Source organism: Pleurodeles waltl, chromosome 8 (genome assembly GCF_031143425.1).
Source record: "Pleurodeles waltl isolate 20211129_DDA chromosome 8, aPleWal1.hap1.20221129, whole genome shotgun sequence".
In the NCBI taxonomy this organism is placed as follows: Eukaryota; Metazoa; Chordata; class Amphibia; order Caudata; family Salamandridae; genus Pleurodeles; species Pleurodeles waltl.
In genome coordinates, this window is record NC_090447.1 from 811771315 (window position 1) to 811798332 (window position 27018).

The 27018-nt window shown below is 42.6% G+C and overlaps 1 protein-coding gene across 2 annotated transcripts in view; it reads right to left on the reverse strand.

Annotated features, from left to right (window-relative positions):
- Positions 1–27018, reverse strand: part of PCCA (propionyl-CoA carboxylase subunit alpha) — a 2021650-nt gene that overhangs the window by 1623386 nt on the left and 371246 nt on the right. For both annotated transcript variants that reach the window (XM_069205070.1, XM_069205071.1), the window contains exons 5-6: positions 9676–9789; positions 8761–8814 (exon numbers count right to left, since the gene is read on the reverse strand). In XM_069205070.1, coding sequence (XP_069061171.1) covers positions 8761–8814; positions 9676–9789 — 168 coding nt within the window. The remainder of the gene's footprint in view (positions 1–8760; positions 8815–9675; positions 9790–27018) is intronic.

Below are 27018 nucleotides of genomic sequence, written 5' to 3' on the forward strand. Positions count from 1 at the left end.
GTGATAGTAACAGTTTTTGTGCAATGCTTATATAAGGGACACACCAACCATCGATTGTAAACCTCTTCACCAATATTTAGAAATCCTGTATTTCCCCAGTACTTTTTGAAAATCTTAACTAGACTATCCCTACCTGCATTTGCTTGGTTACGCAAATACTTACACATAGAATGTAACATTGAATCAGGAAGCACACACTTATTTTCTGCATTTACATACAAGTCCTGATAATTCTTTTTGTAGCCTAGTTCTCCGATTTTCTGTTTTTTATTCTCTGGGGCATTTCCTGCAAGTCTCTCAGCTCATACAAAGAAGACTGCATTGAATCCATAAAGAAAAAAAAAAAATCACATTTTATACATTTTGTACTAGATTTGTTTATTTCCTTGTATATAACTGTCTCATCCTTTAACCTTTAATGTACAATTTTTGTCCCCCTGGTCAGCATTCTTGTTTACAAGCATGATCATGTCTTTTCCCATTTTGTGAGTTATACATTTTACAGCTTTAGGCATCTTTGGGTGCTGTATAGCTTTCAACAAATCCAATATATAAACACAATTTTTTTTAGGGGACATCATAAAGCCCCTTTGTGACGATAGTTGACCATACTCATTAACATCACCAGAACCATGCTGGCTGTCTGTACAGACAGTCACATTCAAAGTCTCTGATAGGCAGCAAACCCTCGTTAAGGCATCCAGTTCTGCCAATTGTGCTTAAGTTACATTTGGCAGAGAAGGCGCACCTAAGGTCTCTGAAATGGAACACACTGCATAGGCTGCTCTCAATGCTCCATAATGGTCTCTCAAACAAGAACCATCAACAAACAATGTCAGATCGGCCATCTCTAAAAGTATTTCTTTAAATTCTGGTCTTAGTTTTGTACATAACTCAGTTATCTTGACAATCAAGATTTGGTCCATCATCAATTTCACATAGAACAGGAAAAACACCAAAATGTAATCTGACATACAGAGTGCGGGCACATGACAAACTCTTTCACTTTTTTTTTTTTTAAACATCTCAATGCTTTCATCATCAATGGTACCAGATCTTAAACAATACTGCATGTTCACCTTACTAAAGACTTTACAATCAAGGAACATTTTTGAAACCACTGACAGCAGTGTCCAACAATTCAAGATACATCCAAACTTCCCTGTGTGGGGATATCTCACTCAGCATCAGAATTGCAAAAACACATCCTTTTAAATCTTCCCTATCACCTTTTTTTGTAAAAACTGTTTTTTATTAGGTTTCTAAGCTCAACGCTTAGTATGGCCTTCAAAAAGAGGTTACAGAGTACGTTGAAAGATAGATGTAATACAACATAGTGTTACACAGTATAACCGTGACCTCTGCAATCAAAGTAATACAGTATTAAGAGCTATTTCAATACAATCACATGCTCTCAGTCAAATCTGCACTCACATCTTTTTCAATATGGTGCCCAAGATAGATGACTTCTTTCCAACAATACTGCAGTTTAGTTAGGGAAGAGGAAGCGTGTGTCCATTTTCAGTAAAGTGTTTCACTAGGCAGTGGTATCAAGTTTACAGTCTTCTTTTGTCTTAGATGTGACTAGTAGGTCATGAATATATTGTACCAAGACTAAATTACATAGCAACTTCTAACTCTAGAGATCTTTCGCCATAATTTGGCTACAGATCGAAGACCAGTCTGTATATGCTTGTAGGATTCTACACCACACAGAACTTTATTAAAAAATTAGAATGCAAAAAGAACTTGTGATTTCTCATGCAAAGGAATTGAAAAGAACGCTTGGCATCAGTCAATGTCTGTTAACCATTCTGCCTCTGAGGGAATCTGAAACAATATTACTGCTGAATTAGGTGTCTTTTTAGTGTCTTTGCAGAACCTGCAGCTTCATCTAGAAAAATATTTGTTTTGTTTATTTAATTTTGCACACATCTCACAGATGCACACAACCACAGACGTATTTGGAACAATACTTCTGCCTTCTACATAGGCCAGTGTTTTAGAAGAAAGGCTTAGCCAGTCAGCAGGGATTGCATATTGGTAGATGACTGTTGTCCAGCCCATAACTTAGGTTATGGAAAGCAGCTGTGAGGCAGGATCAGAGACTGAGACAGCAGATAGTGGGACAGTATATGAGGGAGAGGAAAATGGAGCAGATCCCAAAACTGATTTTTGAGTCAGCAGAGTTCTATCCAACGACTCATATTCCAGCACGTCTAAAGGACATGATGATGGGAGTCTTGCTGCCCCTTCGCAAGCACGCTCTCTGCAGAGGAGTGACCATAGTAGGTTAGTCCAACCAAGACAGCAGGCACTTTCAGAGGCAAGCACAAACAAAGTGCTCTCTTGGCAGCATTTCAAATTTAGTTCAGCCCCAAATTCTGCCTTTCACAGGCAACGCTGGATGTACAGTAGATATGGACGATATTTTGCCAACTGGCTACATCCATCTCTTTTTGTATGTGGACTTCCTTGAGAAAATAGTGCAGCAAACAAATTGGTACACAACTAATTTCTGAGGGAGCATGGAAGCATTCTAGGTCACACCATTGAACTCCCATTTCTATTGAGGAGCTGAAGATATTTTGGGGCCTTACATTTAAAATGGGCTTTGTACACCAACCAAGCTTGCAGTCCTACTGGTGTACTCGCACGATGTGGGTAACCCCCATCTTCACACCGTACATGACCAGAGAATGTTTTTTGCTACTGCTGATTATAATGCATTTTAATGACAATCATGCTGCATTGCCCAGGGACCATCCAGACCATGACAGGACGTTTAAAGTTAAACCTCTCATAAAATATTTGTCTGTCAGGTTTCCAGAGATTTATACTCCTGGGCCAAATACAGCGATTGGGAGTCCTTGATCCTGTATAAAGGGCAGCTGTTGTTCAGGCAGTCCACTGCGAGCAGAAGACTTCGATATTGCATCAAGTTGTACATGCTGTGTGAGAACTTTACTGGCTCTGTGGTTGCCCTCCCGCTCCTAGGAGTCACAGTAAAGATTGTGTGGCAGCTTGCCCAACCACTGCTTCACAAAGGTTATAACTTTTATGTTGACAACTTCTATATGGGAGTGGAGCTGTTCAGTGAGCTGTACAAAGCTGGCACTGCAGCATATGGTACAGTTAGTTGTCGCTGTAAAGGATTACCACATGAGGTTGTTTTCAAGAAGCTCCAGAAATCCCAGAGCACTGCACTGCGTTCAAACACGCTGCTTGAAATGAAGTTCTCTGATAGGCGTGATGTGTACGTGCTCACTACAATTCATGATGAGCACTCACCCCCTCCCCCCTCATGTTTGGGGTCATCTGGCAGAAGCTCACAAGCCCACCTGCATACGTGATTACAACAAGTACATGGGAGGAGTGGACAAGAACAACCAGGTTCTTCAGCCATATACTGCGAGTTGTAGAAGTCACACCTGGTCTAAGAAGCTATTTACCCACCTGATTCAGATGGCAACATACAATGCATATGCTGTTTATCGTCAGATCACCACAGGAAGACATATCTTTCCTTGACTTTCAGTTGACCGTCATTAAAAGTCTTAATGCTACAGAAGCAGCAGTCTCCACTTCATATGCTCTGGAGGATATGACAACGCTGTAGGATCGACACTTTGCCAATCGCATTCCTGAAACAACTAAGAAGACTCAGTCATGTCATCCTCGATGGGTCTGCTCTAAGCAAGGAAAAAGTTAGGCGAATCATGTTCACTGTCCTCAGTGCCCATCTCAGCCAACCCTGTGTTTACCTACTTATTTTATGTTGTACCATACAAAAGTGAAGTACTGGGAAATTGACTGAGGTGGACATTCCATGGGCCACTACTTCACTAGGTAAGCAGGTGTAGAATTTGTGTTCTACTTGAGGAAATCACGGACTTGCATATAGCCTGCTCAACACCTTCTTTCACCGTCAGAACTTGGTAGGTATTCTTTTCGCAGATTGACAAGTGCATTATAGTTCCCCCCCACCACTGAACAATAATAGTAGACCAAATATAAGCCATATCGTCATGGAGTACCTTGTTTGGCAAAAGTGTAGTCTTGACTAAATATTGAAGTGTTTTTGTTTTTTTAAGTATATATACACACACACACAACATAAGGACCAACCTGATTGCTCACAAGAACCAGTGTCAGTTTTATAAGTCAAATAAATGTTCGATGGGACTCATTCATCAGCACTTCTACTTGTTTTCAAAGTGTGCAAACTCAATTAGTAACTTGCATTAATGTTATTGATAAAGGATACAGGACACAATTTCTTGCATGATCATGATTTTCATTTTTTAGCATCAGAACAATATATATTTCAGTATGTATAAAAATTGGTACAGACGATGCAGTAGTCAGACATAGGCTAATAAGTACACCACCACATAGAACAAGACAATGAACAGATTCCAAGTTTGTATATGATTTTATATGAAACAAACGTAAGCGGAGATCATGTCTGTTCATATATGATATAAGCTGGCGAACCACAACATGTTTTAAAAGCAACTTAGGGAGGATATGTTGACAATTCGACATCCAGTTTGTCTTCAGGTCTCATCAGGACAAGAGTAACCTGACTAAAGTTCCCTAGAAATTTTAGAATCTTGGGAACTTCAATAAGGCACCCTGGAAGCAATACATGCAAAAATACTTCAATACAGAGTCCACAATGTATACCAGGCCATCTGGTTAGTTGGATTGTTCCAGTGAGGTAAACACATTACTTATATGAAGTACACTTTTGTATTGTGTGGAGAAAGTGGCCACATCTACACATACAAGGGTATTCCTTTGCAAAGCCAACAATGCAAAACGGGACGCTGGGTTCCTTAGACTGTCCCATAGAGGTAAATGGATTACTCGGGTAAAGCACACCTTTGCATTGTTGCGCCACCAACAGGATTGCAGAAGGCACACCACCATGGACTCCCCTGGTTGTCTAGTTTTCAGAACTATCTGATTCGTAGGTTTGATTGGGTGGCGCCACAGTACCGCAACAAATACAGCAGCTACCTCTATTCCTTATCTCTCAATGTAATGGCTCTAGGGCCTTCTGTGTCATGGTTTCTTTGCCCACCCACACAAGTGGGGTAACGTTGTTAACAGGAGACCTGTGAAACTCAGGGTGGGAGGAAATTTGTGGTTCTCCAAAGGTTCCAAAACTTTCTGCCACAGAAATGTCAGGAAAGTTTGCGTTTCTTACCAAAGTTTGATGTTTGGAAGGGCTTCCAAATAAAATTAACTGGTGAGAGCCAGGCAAGTCAAGCACCCCTGGACTCCCTGCTTGTCTTGTTTTCCAAAAAATCAGGTTTGCTAGGTTTGCCTACGTGCTGGTTGAGCCAAGGCCCAAAATCTACAGCAACCTACAATGAAAAAAAAGGTCAGTTTTTAATGGGAAAATGTGATGCGTCCATATTGTATTTTGGGCCGTTTAATGTTGCAGGCACTAGGCCTGCCCATACAAGTGAGGTACCATTTTTATTGGAGACTTGGGGAAATGCTGGGTGGATGGAGGTTTGTAGCTCGATGGTTCACAAAAATGTGAGGAAAATGTTTAAGTCAAAGTTTGAGGTTTGTAATCGATTCTGCGTACAAAGACCTGGTGAGAGCTACACAAGTTACCCCACATTGGATTCCCCTAAGTGTCAAGTTTTGAAATATGTCCAAGTTTGCTAGGTTTCCCTACATGCTGGCTGAGCTAGGGTCCAAAACCCACAGCTACCCACTTTGCAACAAAAAAAAACAAGTCAGTTTCCAGTGGAAAAATGTGATGCGTCCAGCAAACTGTTGATGCCATTTTCAGGTAAACAAACAGACTTATCTGGAGCACTTCTGTTGCAGGCACTAGGCCTACCCACACAAGTGAAGCATCATTTTTATCAGATGACTTGAGGAAATGCCGGGTGGATGGAAGCTTCAGGATCCCAGCAGATTCCAGAACTTACCATCACAGAATCTACACATGACCCCTTGCTGAATTAGGAATTTTGTCTTTCAGAAAAATATAGCTCTCCTGGATCACCCACGATTTTCATAGTGGTCTCCACCACAAACTGGAAGTAGGTTGAAAGCACAAAAAAGGGGCTACCGCTTTGAAAAATGCTAAAACTGTGGTACAAAATTAAGTTTTTTGATTCAGCGCTCGATGATTCTGAAAGCTGGTAAAAGATGGTGATTTTAGAACAGCAAACTGTTGATGTAATTTTTAGGCAAATAGACTTATCTGGAGCACTTTTGCCACTTTTTTCATAAAATCTCGCTATATTTTGCCTTTTTTGCTCGGTCTCCTCGAGGGGAATCCCAAAATCCTGGGTACCTTTAGAATCTCTGGGATGTTGGAAAAAAGGGTGCATATTTGGTATGGATATCTCATCAGGAGTGTGGAATTTCATAAAATGTCAACTTGTCCAGGAGGCAGGTTGCTTCATAAATCTACTTGTCCTGTATAAAAATCCACTTGTCCCTTTAGAGCCATGTAGTGCGGCAACAAATTATGGCAGCAATCTCATTTTATAAGAGCTCTGAGAATAGCCTCTCAGATTGTGTCAGGGATCATACTATTGTAGGGGTTGAATACTAGCAATTCCCTTATTGTCACAATGTTAAGCAGATCTACATCCTGAGGCTGGAGATGGGGGTAAGATGCCCTTCTGAGTCTGTGCAAACGTACTGACTTGCATGTTTTAGGGGTTTTCGTCAGATATTCCCATACAGAGAAAGGCTGGAAATGTACTCCTGACAAGGGCAGATGTGAATCTTCTTTCATGGTTGGGAAAAAGTAGTTGGAGGGAAAGTGAACTAGTAAACGCTGAACAGATTTTTTTCACATGAGCAAATCTCACATGCATATTTGCTCGTGCTTAAATAGAGTTCACAAATATTTTGCAGGAGTAAAGTTTCCTGGCCTACTTCTTTAAATTCTTGTGAATTCATGAAAGCCACAAATCTGCACTATAGCAAGAACATATACTATGTCTGCACTTTAGTGATTTTCTTTAAAAATTAGGCCCCTAATTGGATTTCAAAGACCTTTAGTTTTTATTAAAATTATGTTTCTCTCTCTAGTTATCGACTGGCCTCACAGTGAGTGACAGCATTCTACTCTTTCACAAGGAGCATATTGGCACATAAAGTGGTTTGGTTCACTTCCCTCAACTACTGTTACAAGCTAGACCTTTACACTAAGTGTGTTTTTTGCGATTTGGTGTAAATCTGTTGTGCAGTGTTTGAGAAATTAAAATCTTAAATGTATGTATATTTCACGCTGCGTTACCATCTTGGATCCACGCATCAATCTGCGGTGCAGCGACCTCAAACCATGCAATCTGATTGGCAGGCCGCAACAAGAAGAAAACATTGTGGCTGCCATGTGAGGACAGCTTAAGGGGGCATGGTAGAAGTATCTTAACTGCCTGGGAGTAGTGGGGAAGTCTCAAAGTATTTCCCTTTGAAGAATAAATGTAAAAGAAAATTATTTTGCAGCGTTGCAGGTCTATGCAGCCTCTCAGAGCAGCCCCTGTGTAATTCTGTGGCAGAAAAACAGATCTGTGGCACAATTGAAAAAAAAAATGTGTGTGGAGGGGTTGGGTACCCAAACAAAAGCCCAATCCCAGTGCAGGGTAGGCATGCCACAGATCCTTGCCACAGGCCAAGCACAGCACACAACCCCACGCCACAAAGGCCATGCCAGTGTGGGATTGGCAACCCAGAAAGGGTTGGGTGCAGGACATGGCCTCAGGCCAGACCCTGCACCCAATTGCATGCTGTGCATGGCTAAAAGCTGATCGCGGTGCAGGGCTGGTATAATCAGGTATGTTGAAAAAAAAAATACTTTACGTTTATAAAAAACCCTAGAAATTCACTAAAAAAAACAGCAGTTAACTGTTATGTTATACTTAGATATGGTAATAATATCTTACTTTATCTATTTTTTAATAAATAAATACACTGGGAAAAAAACAAAGGTTAAGTGACGTTATGAGGTGAAAAGGTCAGTGACAACAAAACATTTTAAGCTAAAAAAAAAAAAAAAAAAACACTGAAATTCACCAGTTATAGTTAAAATAACTATAACTCGACCACCCCCATGAACTGCTTATACCCTCACAAATTACATCACTAATGACAGCACTGATAAATTAAATGACAATTTATGACAACACTGTTCATGGAGGAGGAGCGAGTTAGTTACCTCATTGTGCGACTGGTGAAATTCAGTGTTTTTTAGTATAAAATGTTATGATGTAACTGACATCTTCACCTATCATCATTTTAAGCTTTTGTTGTACTTGAAACACGAAATACAGCTGCTGGGAATATGTCACTTAAAAATTCAACAGTTGAAAATTGACATTAAGTATTAATCTAGTAATCTAAACCGAGAAGCTTTGTATAAAATTGATGAACTTAAAAAAAAAAAAAAAAAAAAAAAAAAAAAAAAAAAAAAAAAAAAAAAAAGACAACGCATTTTCTACACTATGCACTTCGACTCTAGTATAATCTACTACTACAAACCACAGGTTTGCCATCCTCTCGAAACGTCGTTAGGCGGTATGAAGCTTAACACACCTCTGGCACTCACTGTCTATCGTTTTTTTTTTTTAAGAGCAATGTAATTTCATAAATGAGACTTAACTGTTAAAGGCGTCATCCCAACACAATCAGTTTATCAATCCCACTCAACCTCGCCATGCCTGAATTTTCGAAACCTTAACGGATAGCTGTAGTGAACCAACAGCAAAGACTTACCAAGCGTTTAGCGAATTCCTTGTTTTCTGACAGAAACCCATACCCCGGGTGGACCTAAAACAAAAGCAGAGTATTATCCCATATTAATGTTTTTTTAGTTAATAACTGCTAATATGTCTACGTTGTGTCACTTTACGAAACACTGAAAAGATATGTTCTCTGTCCTTGGGAATTATTTCCCATTCTTTCTGGATTTGCACGCACACGAATTATAGTCAAATAACTGATCATGCTAACTGTGGTTTGTCAGGCTAAGAGCAGGCTTTTAATAACATCTATTTTACAACAGATTTTGTGACGGTGTTTGGGCATAAAGGGTTGCAAAATTTATATTAATAGTACATATTTATCAATATAGGCAAATTAATTTGGTATTTCTTCGTAAGCATTTACACCTTTAAAGCCTTGACCCATGCAAGGAGCTCGTATTTACGAAGCTAACGTGCATTTTCCTAACAAAACAAAAAATAATTACGGGATGCACCATTTACCTTCTCACAAGTCTAATTAGGTGTGCTTAATTGCAGAAATAAATCAGTCACTGAATTCAGAAAACACTTTTCAGCATTCTTTACAAAACCATTAAAAAGAACCATGCTGGCATCCAAAGGGTTAATGCTAAAAACTAATTGGGATTTTTTTTCCATCACTAGAAAATTTGGAAGTGAACTGAAGCCGCTCCCTAGCGTGAAAGCTGAATCCGGCAGCCACCTGCAGAATCAACAACTAGCGACACCAGATGTTATGGAGACATTGATTTCTAGAAGAGTTTTCGGACATTTTTAACTGGTACGGCACAAACTAACCGGCAAAGCACAGTCATAATTTAATTGGTTATATTTCTTCAGAAATACAAACGGCCTGTTCGTTCTCCTAAACAAGTTACAGCAGTAGCATAGACTAATTCAGACTCACAGCTTGGGCTCCAGTCTTCCTAATGGCATCCATTATGGCGTCCATGTTGAGGTAGCTTTTGCTGGTGGGAGCCGGGCCAACGCAGACCGCTTCATCTGCCATTTTCACGTGAACCTGAAGAGACAAAAACCCGAATTAACAGATGCTCTCAGCAACAAATAATTATCATTGTGATCTATAGGCAGGGCATTTAAGAACGGATTGTTTTCGAGATAATTAGCATGTTATTGCCATTTTTGCACCTTTATCATAACGCAGAGGCCATGATGACACCGCAACACCCTAAACACAAAATCGCAGGCTAGCAAATCACAAGCAATGCGGCTTCATGTTGTCTCAGGAATTTACCAGCGTGTTGTGCTGAACCTAGCAAAAAGTACATGATGCTGGTCACCACATCCTTGTGCGGAGATTACCCCGTTATTTGTTACCAGGGAGGCTTCTTATGCAAGTGCTTGATGACAAGCACTCGTGGCCAGATCTGGGCAGGCACTCCCTGACGTAGGGGCAATTAGCATGAATCAGCGCAGGGATGTAGCTAGCGCCCCTACACAGCATCAGGTCAGAGTTGCACACAAATTTAAGGCTGCAACTAAAGAGTTCAACATCACCATATGTGAACCAGAAAACTACATTATTTGAGCAAGTTTAGGCCACTGGCCTTTGTATCTTCGTTGAAAAGGGGGTCTACATTCTTACTTTCACAACCAATGGTCAACCCAAGGCTGGGGTCGGCATCAGCAAGATTAATGAGCCGTTGCAGAACTGTCGGGGGATACGTTATTAAAGAGTGAATGGATCAGAATTTAGCATTTTGGCTAGGTTTTGCTATAAAAATACCACACAAATACATACACACACATACATACATACAATGTAAAAGTCCTCCAGAGGTGGGGAAGAGCGCCGGAGGAAATGGGTTAATTTCAACTGACTCCTTCTATTCACTTCACCCAAATGTAAATGACCAAAATGCACCAAAGGGCAACATTTGATGAGGGGCTTTGTTAAAACAATCTGGAGCTAAAGATGGAACTATGTATTTCAGTCATCTTCAACAGGAAGTAAGACCAAAGCTAAGAGACCAAACTTAGAACAGTAGTTAATGCACCGATAAAAGAACGAGATGATGCAGGCCTGAGAGAAACTGCTTAGCTAGTTTTTTTAATTTCATCAAATTTTTAATAAGTATTTACCCACTGCAACATAAGATAATACATCATAGCAACGCAACTGAATTATGCAAATTGTGTTGCAATAAACAATTTAATGTAATATGTGGGTAAAGGATTTGTTTAGTCAACAGTTGCAGTAGGTCGGCACCTATGACGTTTTGGACATATGAAGAAATTCAAAATCATAATTTAACATTAACAAAACAGTGTAAAACGACAGCAAGCCTATTCATACTTCATCTACAGTAGCAAGGATGACACAACTTTGTCGAGCTAGAGATGCAATAAACATCAGCGCTGCCATCACCCATCAGTGGAGCCTGCCTAGAGGTTAAAGCCCTAGGCATATTCTGTAGCTGCGAGCCTGCTTGTACAAGTGGTATTCCATTGAAGGTATCTTGTCTCGTCCTTGTGACAGTATTTGTAGCAGAAATGTAGCTTCTCCCACAGGGTAGCAACAGGATATTTGGGGAGTCCCTTTGCCTACTTCCACCACAGTCAAACAGCCTCAGTATCACTCGCCAGAAAAACCTGTTCATAATTTCTTATGTAATCATTTCAGGTCATCAAAGGCACAATTTAAGTTTGTAAGGAAAATGGATTCCGGCTTTTTAACCTCATGTTGATGAGTTTAACTACTAAGGCTTAGCAGTACAATATCTCTAATCTCAGTTTATATTCAGTTAACACCATATACCAAGGGCGTTATTACACTCAGTGCTCTTATGGCCCTTGAAATACACATAAAATGCACAATTAGGAGACCAATTCCACTTCTACTAACCAATATTTTTCTACTGAATTTCAGAAAGAAAAAGGGCACCTCTGCAAAACAGCTAACATTACGAAACTTTCCAAGTTACCGCACCCCTGCCTCTCTGCTCCAGCATACCCCAATACTCACGAAGCACTTAAGAGGAGACTTGAATTCTCAAAGCAGCACTGCATGGTTTTTGATTTTCATTCAAATGCCAGATTCTACACAAACTGGGGTACACCCACTGACAGCATACTTCATCTAAATGTTTTTTCTGCAATCCATGCTTCTGTATTTTTTTCAAGATCATTCACCTCGTCAGACAGGCAAGTTCTCTCTTTGGAATAGGTATGTGATCGTCAAATACCTTATATCAATTAACTTATGGGATTTGTCAGCCACAGAGTACAAATTTTCTTCAATCGCAGAATCTATCATACTACAGTCAGAGAAGGGTGGTTTTCTCTTATCCCCTAACAGCTGATTTGACCCTTTTTGGCCAATATAATTTCTGACAGAATTTATCTATTATTTAAAGACCACTACCAAAGTGACTCAACATGATCATTTACAAATAACATGATTAAATCCAAATGTGCTTCTACACTTTCCATCCTCACCCCTCAGAACTTTTTAATTCTCCGCAACTACCAAATCCATTAGGGATCAGCTCTACTGCTTGCACCCTTCCCACATTAGTCAGGAATCTTTCAGTCCGTTTATAGTGATCACCTGAATAGGATGTGCAATGAAGGTTTTCTGCTTTGAATACACTTAGAATAATTACAAACTGACAAGGTTAGGTCAACCCAGTCTCCAGTGCTTGGTTCTTTTCATCATGTTTCATGATATCTTTACTTCGAAAGTTATTTTAAGAATTATGAGACATTATATACATTTTTAAATTCAGGAACATGATTACAGTAAATTTCATTAGCTTTTCTAGTGGTACACACGGAGGCACCAAAATCAAGTATTACTTTACTTTCCAAACAGTGTACATTATCTAGTGACTCATTTCTGTACAGTAGCAGCCACAATAGACAGTTTCGAAAATACTTGGATTCACATGGGTTAATGGCGTCTTCTCCTGATTGGTAAATACAAAAATATGTAAAATTACTCAAAGCTAAAGCACAGGACTAGAAGAGTCTTCCTGGTGACGTTGTAGACAACACGTTTTTAAGTTTAACTAACTTGCTCCTGGACATTATGAAACCATGTCGGTAAAGGATCAAACGTCATGTGGCTATTTAGGTCCTTAACAAAACACAAAAACAAAAACACAGGGAGTATGTTTGTCCCCGTCGTATTGTGGTCAGAAGGCAAGGCCTGTTTGAAAAGGTTAGTTTTGGATTGAAAGTAGACAGATTTAGATCATTCTTAAGACCTCTGGGGAAGAGTCAAAGGGACTCTGTGTGACTTGTGAGGGTATATGACTGGAGTGATCTTGTCTGCGTTCCTGGAACTCAGGTTTCGGCTTGGTGTTCTATTCAGAAAGTTACATTTTACAGCCCCATCTCACTACATATCTCTCAATTTGAAGCAACCTCCATCTCATTATCTGTTGAAGTAATCTCTCAACAAAGCAGGAATAAGCGAGTCTATGAAATGTCAAAAAATTGTTGCCAGTCACATAGGATCAAGCCGGTCCAGTCTTACAGGACAGGTGGAGCCTGGTCACGTTCAGGTGTCAGTGGTGTGGCAGAAACAGCTTACTACAGCAGAACGAGATGCTGCCTGAAGCAGTGACATGACATCTTGGATAGGTAACTGAAGGTCTATGAGACCCATGCACATGGGAGCCTTTTGGCACACACAATGTGACGCTGACACAAGAGTTAGTACTCTTCAATAGTTAACACATACACGTTAATTATTTTGATGATCACTGCCATTCATTAATCTATGCTCCTTGGAATGGCTTCTATGTGGCATAATAGAGGTCACTATAACTCTACAGTATGTGGTTATAAGTAGGGTAAATTATGTATACAGGTTTGTACATTTTCTTGGGCACTGTGCTTAGGCCTTTTTGAATTGGCTTAGGTGACTTCTCAATTGTGATAACAAGATGTGAGTGAAGTTGTCTTGCAAGCTGGTCGCAGCACTCTTTTCAGAGTACGCTGTTGGACAACTTCTTATGTATAAAGCTCTTCAGTTTCCAGAACAGGATATGGACATTGTAAATATATTCCATTGCTCTATGAGTGTCCAGTAACCAGGCTTAAAGTGCTTGTTTGGGACTGGTACCCATCCATTATTACACTGCTGCTCTACTTAGCATAGTTTTGCATAGGTTATTAATCTGACGTTCGTCTCGTTCACCATCAGTGCTACTTGTGCAACCCACAGCAGCACCCTGTGTGGCCATGTTCCATACTGACCTTTCTAAAGAATGCAAAAGCATTAGTACCTACTATATGGAAAATGTTTGCTGTTACATACGATGGCCAGAGATGTCCTCCACTAAAGCCTTGGTGACCTCAGTGTAATTGTATGCAAACAGGCAGTGGCACGCTGAATGGATGACAATATATGGTTGAATCCATATGAGACTATCTGGGTATCTGGTATGGGGTCTACCGAACGGTACTGTGATTATTTCAATGACCGCTTGTTATTGCATTTATTTGCAACATTCTCATTGAGGTACGTTATATGGGTAAAAGCTCTCCTCCATTACATGCCCTATAACTATTGTGATCAGATCGGAGGGTTTGTTTCTAGTTATGCTTGGCAATCCGATGGTAATACAACAGAATCATGTTTTTAGGAGTTAGTAGGGAAAAGCCATGTTTATTAACCTACTGGAATGAGGCAATCCTTAAGTTTTCAAATATGCAGGGAGTGAGTGCCATGGTTTGCCCATTTGAAATCAGGAAGATAATCTGACTATGAGAGTCTTTGTGAGACCGTGAATTTTGGTTCTCAGTTATGTATTGGAACAGTGACTCCTTTTGGGCCTCTTGGGCAAGTTGAGATGTCCGAATATTAGTTGTGTTTTGCAGAGTGCAAGATGTGCAGTAGTCAGCAAGGAGATTCATCAGTCCCCTGCTAGCTAGTGAAGTGCTTCCAATGCACACATTATGGGATTCCATGGTTTAAGATGAAGCAAGAGTTGCAGCTGAATTTTTAATTTTGTGAAGGCTGCAAAAGTATGTAGCTGGAGATCGAGGTAGAGTCCAATATCTTAATGAAGGCATCAGAGCACAAGAGTGATGGTGGTCTGAACCCAATGATTGCATCCTAGGAAACCAATATTACTATGAGAAGGAGGATTTGACAGCTAAATTACTATTTGGCGCCAATGTCAATTTGGTGTCCAGCATGATTCTTATGGATTTTCATGTGGGAGTGGGCTATTAAATCATCAGTTTTATCCACACCAGGGCGCATACGAGTTGTCCTTCATAGTCTCTTGTGAAAATTGACACCTATTACTCAACACAATATGGACGAGGGGCCGCGCACCAAGGCATAGCACACCCCAGGGCCGGTGCGGCCCGGCCCTAGGCGGTGGCCAAATGGTGGGGGCTCCTTGGGCCGTCGGTAGGGGCAGCCAGACAAGGGTAAAAAGGGACAGCAAATCCCTTGAAGGTCATCTTGTTCTCTTGACCCTGGCTGCCCCTGACGATCGTCGACGCGCACCTCCAGAGGACACATTTCAAACATATGAAACCATAGAAATTCACAGGCCATAGAGTTACCTCAAGTAACTATAACTCGTGCCCTAAGGTAACTTAGTCCCTCTCAGACCCCTCAACCTGAGCTAAGGGGTCAGGGTGTCTGTACCTTGGCCCCTTTTCTTTTCTTTCTTTCTTTTTTTTCTGGGACTCGGTTGCTGAGTCCCAAGATGGCTGCCAACACTTCCTGGTTGAAGTGTTGACAGCCAATCAAATCTCAGTACGAGATTGGGAGGTGTAGCAAATCATTTTCATCCCTATAAATACAAACTTGTTTTCCCCTCAATCTCTCAAAAACTACTGAACGGATTTACACCAAAACAAAAAAAGGTCGCTTTCTGGACCAGGGCCTACCTTTCTGCCAAATTTGGTGTAATTCTGTCCAGTAGTTTTGGTGCTATCGCTGTTCAATTTTTCCTAGGGAAAAAGGAATGGGGAAAAAAGTGTTTTGGAACCCCCTTCTCTTTTTCTCGCCCCTACTAGACGGATTGCCCCAAAACATTTCAGACATCCGATCAAGTGCACGTCGCATTTTCTAGGAAAATTTTGTGAAACGGCACCAAAGTTATTAGCAAAACCAAAAACACTTTCTATAGAAACTTGGTCCTAACTATAACTACCTAGTGGCGTCCACTAGGTAGTAATATGTGTATATATATATATATATATATATATATATATATATATAAATATATATATATATATATATACACACATACATATATATATATATATATATATATACATATACACACACATATATATACACATATATATATATATATATACACATACATATATACATATACACACACACACACACACACATACAACCACATTGTCCTTAATAAGAACACCTAACCACAAATCCGATAGATAACTTTTAAATCTTTGACTAACACATTTTGGACGCACTCCATCCTTATCACAGGCTTTTGTTTGGCAGACTCCATTGCTTTCTCCACTGCTTGTCCAAGTGCACATTGCTACTTTTAACCCCAATGGGTCTCCTGTAATAGGTGACAATTTGCAGTGTTGTAAAGACCAATTTCACCCTCCAGTGGGTGAGTCCTACCAAACATATAGATTTGTGGAATTTATACAATTTTGTTCAGATGAACGTTTCAAAAGGTGGCTACAACAATTCTAAAACTGCCATGGACCCACCATTTTTTCAGTGGTGATGCTGTCTTCATGACAGTGCAGCAGTCTATATCCAACCACATTGTCGTTAAAACTAAGACGTACTCCGCATTCACAAAACTTTTGTTGTTAAACAAAGCACACATCTGATTGATAACTTTTAAATCTATGCCTAATACATTTCAGACGCACTCCATCCTTGATCACAGGCTTTTGATTGGCAGACTCCATCACTTTCTCCAGTGCTTGTCCAAGTGCAGGAGGTTACTTTTAACCCCTAATGGATCTCCTGTAGTAGGTTGCAATTGCACTGCCTCCTATATTTATGTTATTTATAATAAAATATTTAAAAAAAAACTAATCTTTCCAAAAATGCTCATCCAGAACGTTTCAGACTACAATGGACTCCCAAGCATGATTTAAAAATTCTATTCTCTATTCATTCAACTAACAGGCACACATGTTCGTGACTCCTAAGAACATCTCACATCTATCCTTTACGAACATATTTCAATTAATGCATCTGTAGTCAAAACACTATAGTAAATGCATGGGATCTCAAGAGGACAAACTTTATACAACTACTCCTACAAGGAAAAGGAAGCACATATTACTAATATCCCCAATTACATCAAACCTAGGGTTTTGGAGTGGTGTGCTACACTACGCCAAGGACTTCAATGCCTTCTCAGGGGTAGTAAGCTGTATATAAATACAATTTACAATTATAAATATTTTGGGCTTGAGCTAACCAATTCTTTTCTAGCTGCCTGACCTTCTTTGTGACTTAGTCTGTTACTGACTTTCTTGCTCTGTGTAACAACGTAACAACTCTTGGCTTCTGTACTTGACCTTTTTTTTGGGATCATTCTCTATGGTGAACTGCTGCTTTATATCATCTCCTGTTTCACTGATGGACTGTCCTTTACATAACCATTATTCTATCACTGACATTGCCTTTCATTCTTTATGCCCCAAGTTATGGTTGTGCCTTGTGATTTCTCGTACAAGCCTCAACTCCTGCCCCATGCTCTCTTACTGAGAGAATAATCATAATCTGTCTATTCCACCTGCCTCGTTCTACTCCATGACAACACCTTACATGATCTCCGGTAGGGGTTCTGCCCCTCTCCGCCCTAAACCGCCCCAGTTTTTCTTTTCCCTTGGAGTGCTTCCATTAAATAGTGTAGTTAGAAGAAATCCTAATGGGGAAGTCAAGAGCTGATGCAGTGTACTGGACACAGAGCTCATTTTTGAAAGGTTGACCTTTCAGATGAATTGTAACAAAACCTTAACCTATCACCCAATTCCTTTAATTATCTGGCCAGATACCACAACTGATAGGCTCCCCCTATACTGCCCGCAACCTTTAGTCCCCAGTCTACCATCACCTATTATTTTCATCTGCACTTTTATCTGTGGGACTGGAGGGTGTTTGTGTGGGCAATAATGTTTCCCAGCAATTCACCCTCCATGGCTGTGTCAGACTTAGCATTTGTGTACTTACTGCAACTGCCAGGCAGGGTCGGCTGGCACTGGGATATAACTACCTGTTTATTAGATGAGCAAAATGATACTGAGAAAATGTAATGCTTTCCAGGGATAAGAGAGAGTGTACATAGTTTACAATAACCTAACCATGTGTTCCATTGCTTGGCAACTGAACATGAAAACAGAAACCTTCCTGTAAGATCGTCAAATATGGGTAACTAAATGAAGAAGAGTTGATGCAGACCATGTACCTCAACCAGTCATACAAAAACATGCTTTTACAGGGCTATGACCATTGAGGGTCAGGTGGCAAATACAGAGGCTCTTAACCGTTTCCAACCACCAACCAATTTAACTCGGCAGATGGCTGGAAGGAGGCCTCATTCCCAAGGCTAAGATTTACTCAAGTGGTTGAATTTTTAACCGCATGGAGAGTGTTTGTTAGGTAAAGAGGGCGATCCAGATACACCATGAATTGTATATGTTGAGGCTGAAGCCTTCAACAACATGGATTGCTGCAAAACAAGCCTGTGGATAAACAAAGGAAGATTTTTATTAGCGTCCTTAAGTAGTAAAAAAATAAGTTGAAGAAATGTTACTACTCTGATGGCAAAGACTCAGGCCATGATCAAAAAGAAATCCATGACAAATCAGGCAAGGAGATGTGCCCAGAATGTTGATCCTCCAATTGGTTGACCAGATTGAGGGATTACCACTCACAATTTGAAACCTTGTCTTCTCAGAGCTGAGGTGTAGTGAAAGCCTATTCATCCAGCCTTCAACAGTATATCGACAGCTCTAGAATCGGACTTGGGCAGACTTCAAATTGTGATCCAACCTCAGAATAATCTGAGTTTCATGAGCATATGTCATAAAAGAAAGCCAAACAATCTGCTCAGGGAGAAGCTCTGAGAGAAACTAAAAGACAATGACCTAAGTGAGCGAGTATGACAGATTAGGAAAGCCCTGAGAAAAAAGATGTAAGCCATTCAGGGACTTTGAGTCACATACAGGCCTCATGCAGGCAAGAAGGGAGCAAACTCTGATACTATACGTGTATCGAAATCCAGCTTGGGAATAATTAAAGATAAGATGAATAAAGGCCCAACATTGTTGTTTACTTCTTTTTCAGCCACCTTAGGAGTGAGCTAGAAACTGCTAAGGATACTATGATCAGGTGGTGTTTACAACAATTGACTGAGATGCAGCTTAAAGAGAGAAAAGCCCTCCATTGAGCACTGGTGCAACTACTTCATTGTCTACTCTCGAGCAGTCACTTTCCTTACCGCCTCTCAGTAATTCATCCAAGCTCAGCTGCACATCTATCTCTGAGCCACAACACTCATCTAGCAATTTATTTCCCTGACAGAGTGTGCACCTTAAAGCTCCAAAGACCAAAGAAACTTCAATATATTGTTGAGTTAGTTTCTGCTTCAAGTAAAATCTTCACACTTTTTCCATAGGTTCACTCTTTTACAATAGGTTCAACTTTTGACAAAGCGGAATGCACAAATCTGACATATATCAGATGGTCATTGCAAAACGCGTTTCCTCCACTGTATAGAAACCAAGTAGAGCAAAATGGAATTAAAAAATGGTGAAACAGCAAGGAAAACAAAATGTTGGTTCATCATTCAATGAAAGATTGAATATATTCCTCCCATTTGGGTATAAATGCTGAAACTGAACATTCTGTACCAATGTGTAACAAACTACAGCAGCTGGTATGTTTTCAACTTTAAAGAAGTCCTCTAATCTGACATCCACCAAGATACTCTAATTAGCTTGTATTTCAGAATTAGACATGCAAGACATCATATGGTAACTTAAATCCGAACTAGTGAAAGCAGGACACTCCTTTCCACATGAATCTTTCAAGCCTCCCCTTTGTGCCACAACAACTGAGACCCCTGTAGTAGACGCCACTATTATCATAAAAATGGACTATAAGAGCTTCTATACCCTTGACCTCTCGCAGTCCGATTCAGATCATGCAGGGTGGCCAAAACATGCTAAGCAAACTGGTCTAGAGATCAGAGGAAATGCTTCCACATTTCCTAAGCTTGTTACAAGGTGTACCAGCTGCTAGTGACACAGCATGTACAAATAAAGGCGCTAGGTACTACACACAGTGGCCCTCATTCTGACCCTGGCAGTCAAAGACCGCCAGGGCGGAGGACCGCGGGAGCACCGCCGACAGGCCGGCGGTGCTCCAATGGGGATTCCGACCGCGGCGGTAAAGCCGCGGTCGGACCGGCACCACTGGCGGGCTCCCGCCAGTGTACCGCCGCCCCATAGAATCCTCCAAGGCGGCGCAGCTTGCTGCGCCGCCGAGGGGATTCCGACCCCCCCTACCGCCATCCAGCCGGGATCCGGATGGCGGTAGGGGGGGTCGCGGGGCCCCTGGGGGCCCCTGCAGTGCCCATGCCACTGGCATGGGCATTGCAGGGGCCCCCGTAAGAGGGCCCCTAAATGTATTTCACTGTCTGCTGTGCAGACAGTGAAATACGCGACGGGTGCAACTGCACCCGTCGCACAGCTTCCACTCCGCCGGCTCGATTCCGAGCCGGCTTCATCGTGGAAGCCTCTTTCCCGCTGGGCTGGCGGGCGGTCTGAAGGCGACCGCCCGCCAGCCCAGCGGGAAAGTCAGAATTACCGCCGCGGTCTTTCGACCGTGGAACGGTAACCTGACGGCGGGACTTTGGCGGGCGGCCTCCGCCGCCCGCCAAGGTCAGAATGAGGGCCAGAGTGTTTTATGGGACCAAGATATATGAGCTCCAGAACTTTAACCGGGTGCTTTCATCATTCAAGCAGTTTTTCTGATCCTTGCTTTAAACACTCTTGGTCCTGACCCTACAACTTAGAAATCATCTGCAGTTAGATCTCCCCATATGACTGAAACATCTAGTTCTCTCAAAGCTCTCAGTCGTTACCCATTCTGTTAGTTGCAAGTGAAAGTTTTTTCTTCTTTGGTTTAGTTTCCCTTGTTCCCTTCCTGATTAGGGGTGCAGTACTAGACAAAGATGTCCCTGGGCAAACATTGTGCTCCAAAGTCCACTACAGAGTCATTCTGATGTTTTTGCAGTTTGTTATTTGGTTGTTGGAAGCTACTGTGCTGGCAGGATAGGACTGCCTTAATTGACTGGAAATCCATTTTACTCATCCGCAAGTTTCTGCACATTGTTTTGGAACAAAAGAAGTCCTAAAGGTCTGGTACTGACCTGAGATGAAGAAGCTTTGCCAAGACAACAGCACACTGCTCTACTGGGGTTGATACCCACTGAATACCTACTCAAAAAGTGAGATGAAAAGGTTAAGAGGATGACAGAAAGATGTATACTTGAGAGCTGTAAAGGTCATGTTTTGCAATTGTGTTCAGTTCAAAGTGACTGGAATACTATTCTGTTTATCCATGACCAATCTTGTGGTGATGTGATTTTATCTTTTTCCAGTTGCTAACGTCATGGCAACATTCAATTAACTCTCAATGACTGGAGCTGGATAAGAAGCAAATCCAATCCACGGAAGTGGTTCTGAAAACCAAGACTTCATGGGTGTAGCTAACCAATCCAACTGAGTAGGTGCTGGAAAACAGATGTCCTCATCATACACTGCATTTTATCTCACTTTCAGATTGTTTTGAAGGCATCAACTAGCAGCAAAATGAAAACAAAGACATTCTGGGACAAAAGATTTAGAACGTTTCTCAAAATTCTGAGGTATCATTGGACAAAGACAAACCCTGTCTGGCTCTGACCACTGTCTGAGCTATCCCACCAGATGATTTGCAAACTGGGACATCGAGGAGCTAGGCCGGGGGATGAGTTCAGTTGGCAATGCAATAAAGTGGTAAGCACTGCCCCATGGTAAGCAGCAGGCAGTGTCCGTGTTCCACCCGATCCAGAGGCGGTTTGAGGTGGCGAGTTCAAGGGGGGAACAAATATTACAGATGGTGGTGAGAAATATAAAAATTAGCCAAGAAAGGTCCCAAATAGCTACAAACTCCTTGGATAGCGGGGTAAACAAACCCAGAGGAATGTTGCAAAGAGTTACAGGAGCATGTTTAGAGAACTGTGTTTGCAGGAAGCAAAATGAGCTGCAGACATAAAAACCCAATACCAAGGAATTGCAAGAGCCACCTGCCCTCAGTTAGAGACCCTGACTGAAATTGGGATGAGCATCTGAAAACCAACGTCACAAAATAACTACTTAACAAGTTAGCACCTAAAAGTGTAGCCCTCCACAGTTCACTGAAACAAGAGAACTGATCAAATAAACAGGGATTAAGAGAATATGATTAGAATAGAACAGAAAGAGAGACCACCCACCTACTTGCTACAGCAATAACATCACTAACTGTCCGAGCTTTAGAAGTGGTCCCGGCAGTGTGAGTTCAACAGGAAATCAAAGGGCTAGGAATGGAAATGTGTTTCCCTCTTAACCTGAGTGATTATGTAATTTATGTATTTTATTAACTAATGAGTAAACTAGAGTGATGTTCTACACTAAGGGATTATCTCGCTCCCCTACCCTACATGGGGATTTATATACAGAGAGGGGAAACTCAAACATTGAATCCAAAAAATGGAGGTAGGCCCGAGTAGAGTGGAGAAATGGGGGCACACTTTTTGGTCTCAAGTGCAACATGGGGAAACAGCAAACCATCAAAAATAGAAGATAAGGAAGTCCAAGCACAATCTCCCAAAGATAGACATCCCCAAATTGGCAACTGGCAAAAACTCTCTAGACTAGATGACAGCTAGTGTTGAGGAGCACAGTGAGATCACTCTAGAAAAAAAAAAAGCCAACTCATACACACCCGGATCTGAAATAGGGACACCCAAGTAATGTATTAAGAGGGATTAAACAATGTAATAAGGGAGAATACACCACACTCCGAAAGCATAATAAAGCCAAGGACAAGCTGGCAAAAGATGACCAAAAATTGGACTCCCTGCTTAAACAGACACTACAATGCTGGATACTGACTTCAGTACTTGAAATGGATCATAGCCAGATCCCACTAAATTTAAAAATCAAAAAGAGAATGGTGCATACAAGCAGCATCATCCACATTCTCAGAAAAGTAGCAAAATGGAGGTGTGGCCAAGATGGCGACGGGTAAAACATGTTTCTCCATCTCCCTGTCCTCGCCACTGAAAGCACCATGAACCGGAGGAGACAGATGAATGAGTACCATGGTGCCGTGGCGCCCTTCCCGCCTTGATGCCTGCCCATAACTCACAGGACCTCTGCACTCTGAGGGCCTCAGCGACCCACAAAATGCCAGAGGGAGCTCTCCAATCCAGAATGGAGCACCTTCAGGGAACAGGACAGGAGCTCCTGCCACACCACCAGAGAGGAGCTGAGAGACTTGTCGTGCATGGCTGGAATTGTGGACTGAATGCCCCTTAGGTGGTCCCAAGCAGGAGGACGCGGTGAGTCCTTCCGCAGGACTCTCTCCTCCCCCGCAGGCAAGGATTAGACTGCTGTAAGTGGGAGCACCTTTACCCTGAAGCAGTCATATTGCCTGTGGCCCGCGGTGCCTGAGAGTGCGCCGCCCTCCCCCACCCCCCCCCACCCCCGGCCCACACTCTGTCACAGTGCCGACTCAACCCAGCACCAGACCCTTTACCGCCGCAGCAACGGGGAGCAGTGAAGTAAGGACGTGCCCCGATAGGCCCCGTGCTGCTGGGGTGCGTGAATGGAGGCTCCATACATACCATCTGTTGAGGGAGCTCTGGGGATCAGCTTTGTCCTCGCGACCAGAGACTCCTGGTGGTCGAGTAACGGTGGCTTTCAACCCCCCTGACCTCAAGAGACCTGATTTACCAGAGTGGGCCCAATCAGAAATGAGGGCCCATGAAGCGTTAGGCCCACTGAGGAGGGTTCTCCTTGGAGTTCACTGTACCCCCACCTCCTCCATCATCATTTGTGCCACAGCATCAGTGCACCAGTTCCGTTGAACGGCGCAACAATCTTCTGTGGGTTCCGGTCCCTACCCATAGTGTTTCATCTGGCTGGCCTTCCTTTTTTGGGGTGCCCCACCATCACTTTTGGTCTGAATCGGATGCCTGCAAGTGGCAGACAAGACTGTCCACCTGTGGAAGGAGCTAACATGTTGGAGGTCAGGGGAAAGAAGGAACGCTCACTCTGGGACATGTTAACAAAAACTGTTGGTGGACCCTCAGGAGACAAAACACCCATAGCAGGGCCCAAGCACTCCCCTGAGACTGATGACGTGGGTAGTCCATTGATGCATTATTTTCTAGAAGCTCTCATTGCCTCTCTATGTGAGGACCTGCAAAGGGGTAAGAAGGACCCCTCCTCTTACCTCCATGAGGTGCGCTGTGACCTGGATGGGGTGGGAGAGTCACCAATTTCGAGAACAAAGATGCTGGTCGATGATCAAATGGCTGCAACAAGAGGTACTTTGGCTCCAAAAGCAATAAACTGACTTACAGTCACACGCCGAAGACCTAGAAAACCGCTTGAGGCGGAATAACTTTTGCATCTAGGGGGTCCTGACCAGTGCTGAGGGAGCTGACCTGGAAGAATACGTTGGAGCACTCTTCCACTACATCTTGGTGGGCCTGACTGATGTAGAGATAAAGCTAGATCGGTTCCATAAGGTCAGACCGCCGAAACCAGCAAAAGGGCCCCCCCTGCAGACATTAGTTTATGTGTACATGATTTTCAGGTAAAAGAAGCCATCCTGTACAAAGCCCATGATCGTCAACTGCTTCAGTTCAGGGGACATACACCCTTGCTATACCAGGACCTAGGGACCATCACACTTGAGAAGTGACACGATTTCCGCCCAGTCACGGCTCACTCAAGTAATGCCAGAGTTCCTTACCTCTTAGGCTACTAGATCCAGATCATCTTCCACCTTGAAGGTAAGCTTTACCAACTCAGATCCCTCAAGGAGACTTGCTGAGTGCTTGGTATTGAAGACCCCTCTCAGGTAGAACGAGTGGACAGCCCCAGGGTCGAATAATGAAGAGACGACTGCGCTTGCGGTGGTCTCACCAGCCCACTGAATCTACGCGCCCGGACCCAGAGACTAAGGCATTGGAAAGAAATTCTGTGTTGGCCACGCTGTCTGGAGTTACTGACATGCCTGATGCCCCTTGACAATGGGGGTCCTTAATGCCACTGCTTTTTTGGATGGCAGGTGGGGGTAGGGGAGGTGGGGACAAGGCACGTTGGTCTTTTAGTCTTAATCTGGTCCAAACGATTCTCCTTCGATGGCACGACTACCCTTTATGAGGCTCTTCCATGTTTACATCCTTGCCTGTTTGGTCCACACTTTATTCACATTTTACATGTTCCATGGACTGATGTACGTACCTGCAGTCGGTTTGTTTATTTCGTCAGATTGGAGGGGGGGGGGCTCCTTTCTGGGTATTGTGGCTCCTTTACACAACATGGTCATCCCTTGGCTACTTAACACAACACTGTGGTGAATCGATGTGGGGACACTTCTTTTCTACATGCCCCCTTAGCTTCCTGTGGAATATACTTGACGCTATGCCCTCTTTATTGAATACCATGGAGCTTAAGATTATTAGCTTTAATGCGCAGGGTCTTAACAACCCTACTAAAAGATTGGCTGTCCTCCTCTCTCCCCAAACACCCACAAGGTGACTTCTCTCTCCTACAGGAGACCCACTTGCTCTCCAAAGAATGCCATTCCGATGGTTCACACATCAGCTTTGGTCTTCTTGCCCCGCAAAGAAGGTGCAGTGGCAATTCTTTTTTCACAAGACTTTAAGGGTGAAATCTTGTCCACACCAGCAGAAGTTACAGGATGCAGTCTAGAAATTCAACTTGGTTCCTTTCACTTCACACTAGCAAACGCTTATGCCCCTAATGTGCGCAAGGAAGCCTTTGTTACAAGCTCTCTGTGCTTCAGACCCCTGATACTGAATCCTAGTGGGTGGGAACATGAACTTGGTTATGGATAGCGACACGGACCGCTCTGGTTAAAGTTCTGACCGAACTGGGGCTTTCTCCGGTGCAGGCCTGCATTGACTTTCTGACTGTGGGTTACAAGAAGTATCTATCTTCTAAGGATTATACATTTCATTCTGCTGCACATCATACGTGCAAATTGACCACTTCCTAGCTACTCCTACCTGGCTGGATCTCGTATCAGTAATGCATCTCCCCACGCTTGCTCTCTGACCACGCACCCCTGTCGATATCTCTTAGATTTCCTGTCTTCCAACCCAGGAGATCCAATTGGCATTTGCGGGATACCTTGCTGCAGTCCTAGGCTACCGTCGCCTCTTCTTGGACAGTAATCGTGTCCTACCTTCAGATTAACAACACCGAGGAGTCCTTACTGGCATCTATATGGGAAGAAGCCCTGAAGATCGTGGTTCTCTGGGAGTTGATGGAAGTCTCGGATGCGGAGAGTCAACGCCGTCGAAAATATACAGAAAAGTCTGGAAAGATCTGTCACTGAATTGGAAGCCATCCATAAGTGAACCGGGTCCCACAGAGTTTGGCGATGGCTTGAAAGGAATGGCTCCCTCTTGAACGCCTTTCCCTAGACAGGGAAAATACACTATGATGCGCCTCAAGCATACATTTTATCTGGGTAGCAACCATTGTGGGCGTAGGCTGGCACACAGCCTACGCAGCAAAATCAATTTGGAATAAGTGGAAAAGATTTTCACCAACTCCTCTCCTGAGACTTGTTCAGACAACAGAATAGTATCGGCATTTCGAGCATTCTATGGTTCTCTTTACACCACAGCAGATGGCCTAGTTGGTAATTCCTCAGACTATCTAATACGTCACTCCTCTCCCGTCCTTACCAGAGGCCAAAGCTTCAGCCCTGGAACAGTGTATTCGCATAGAAGAGGTGATTTCGGCAATAACGCTACTAAAACCTATGAAAGCTTCAGGGCATGACAGTTTCACTTCACTATTTCATAAAACCTCCTGTCAGGAGGAATCCCCCCCCCACCACCCAAATCCCCCACTCCCCAACTTACCAGTTTGTATAATTCCTTAGCCGACTCGGGTTCTCTTATGGCCTCCATGTTAGAGGCTGTCCTTTCTGCAATCCCGAAAATGA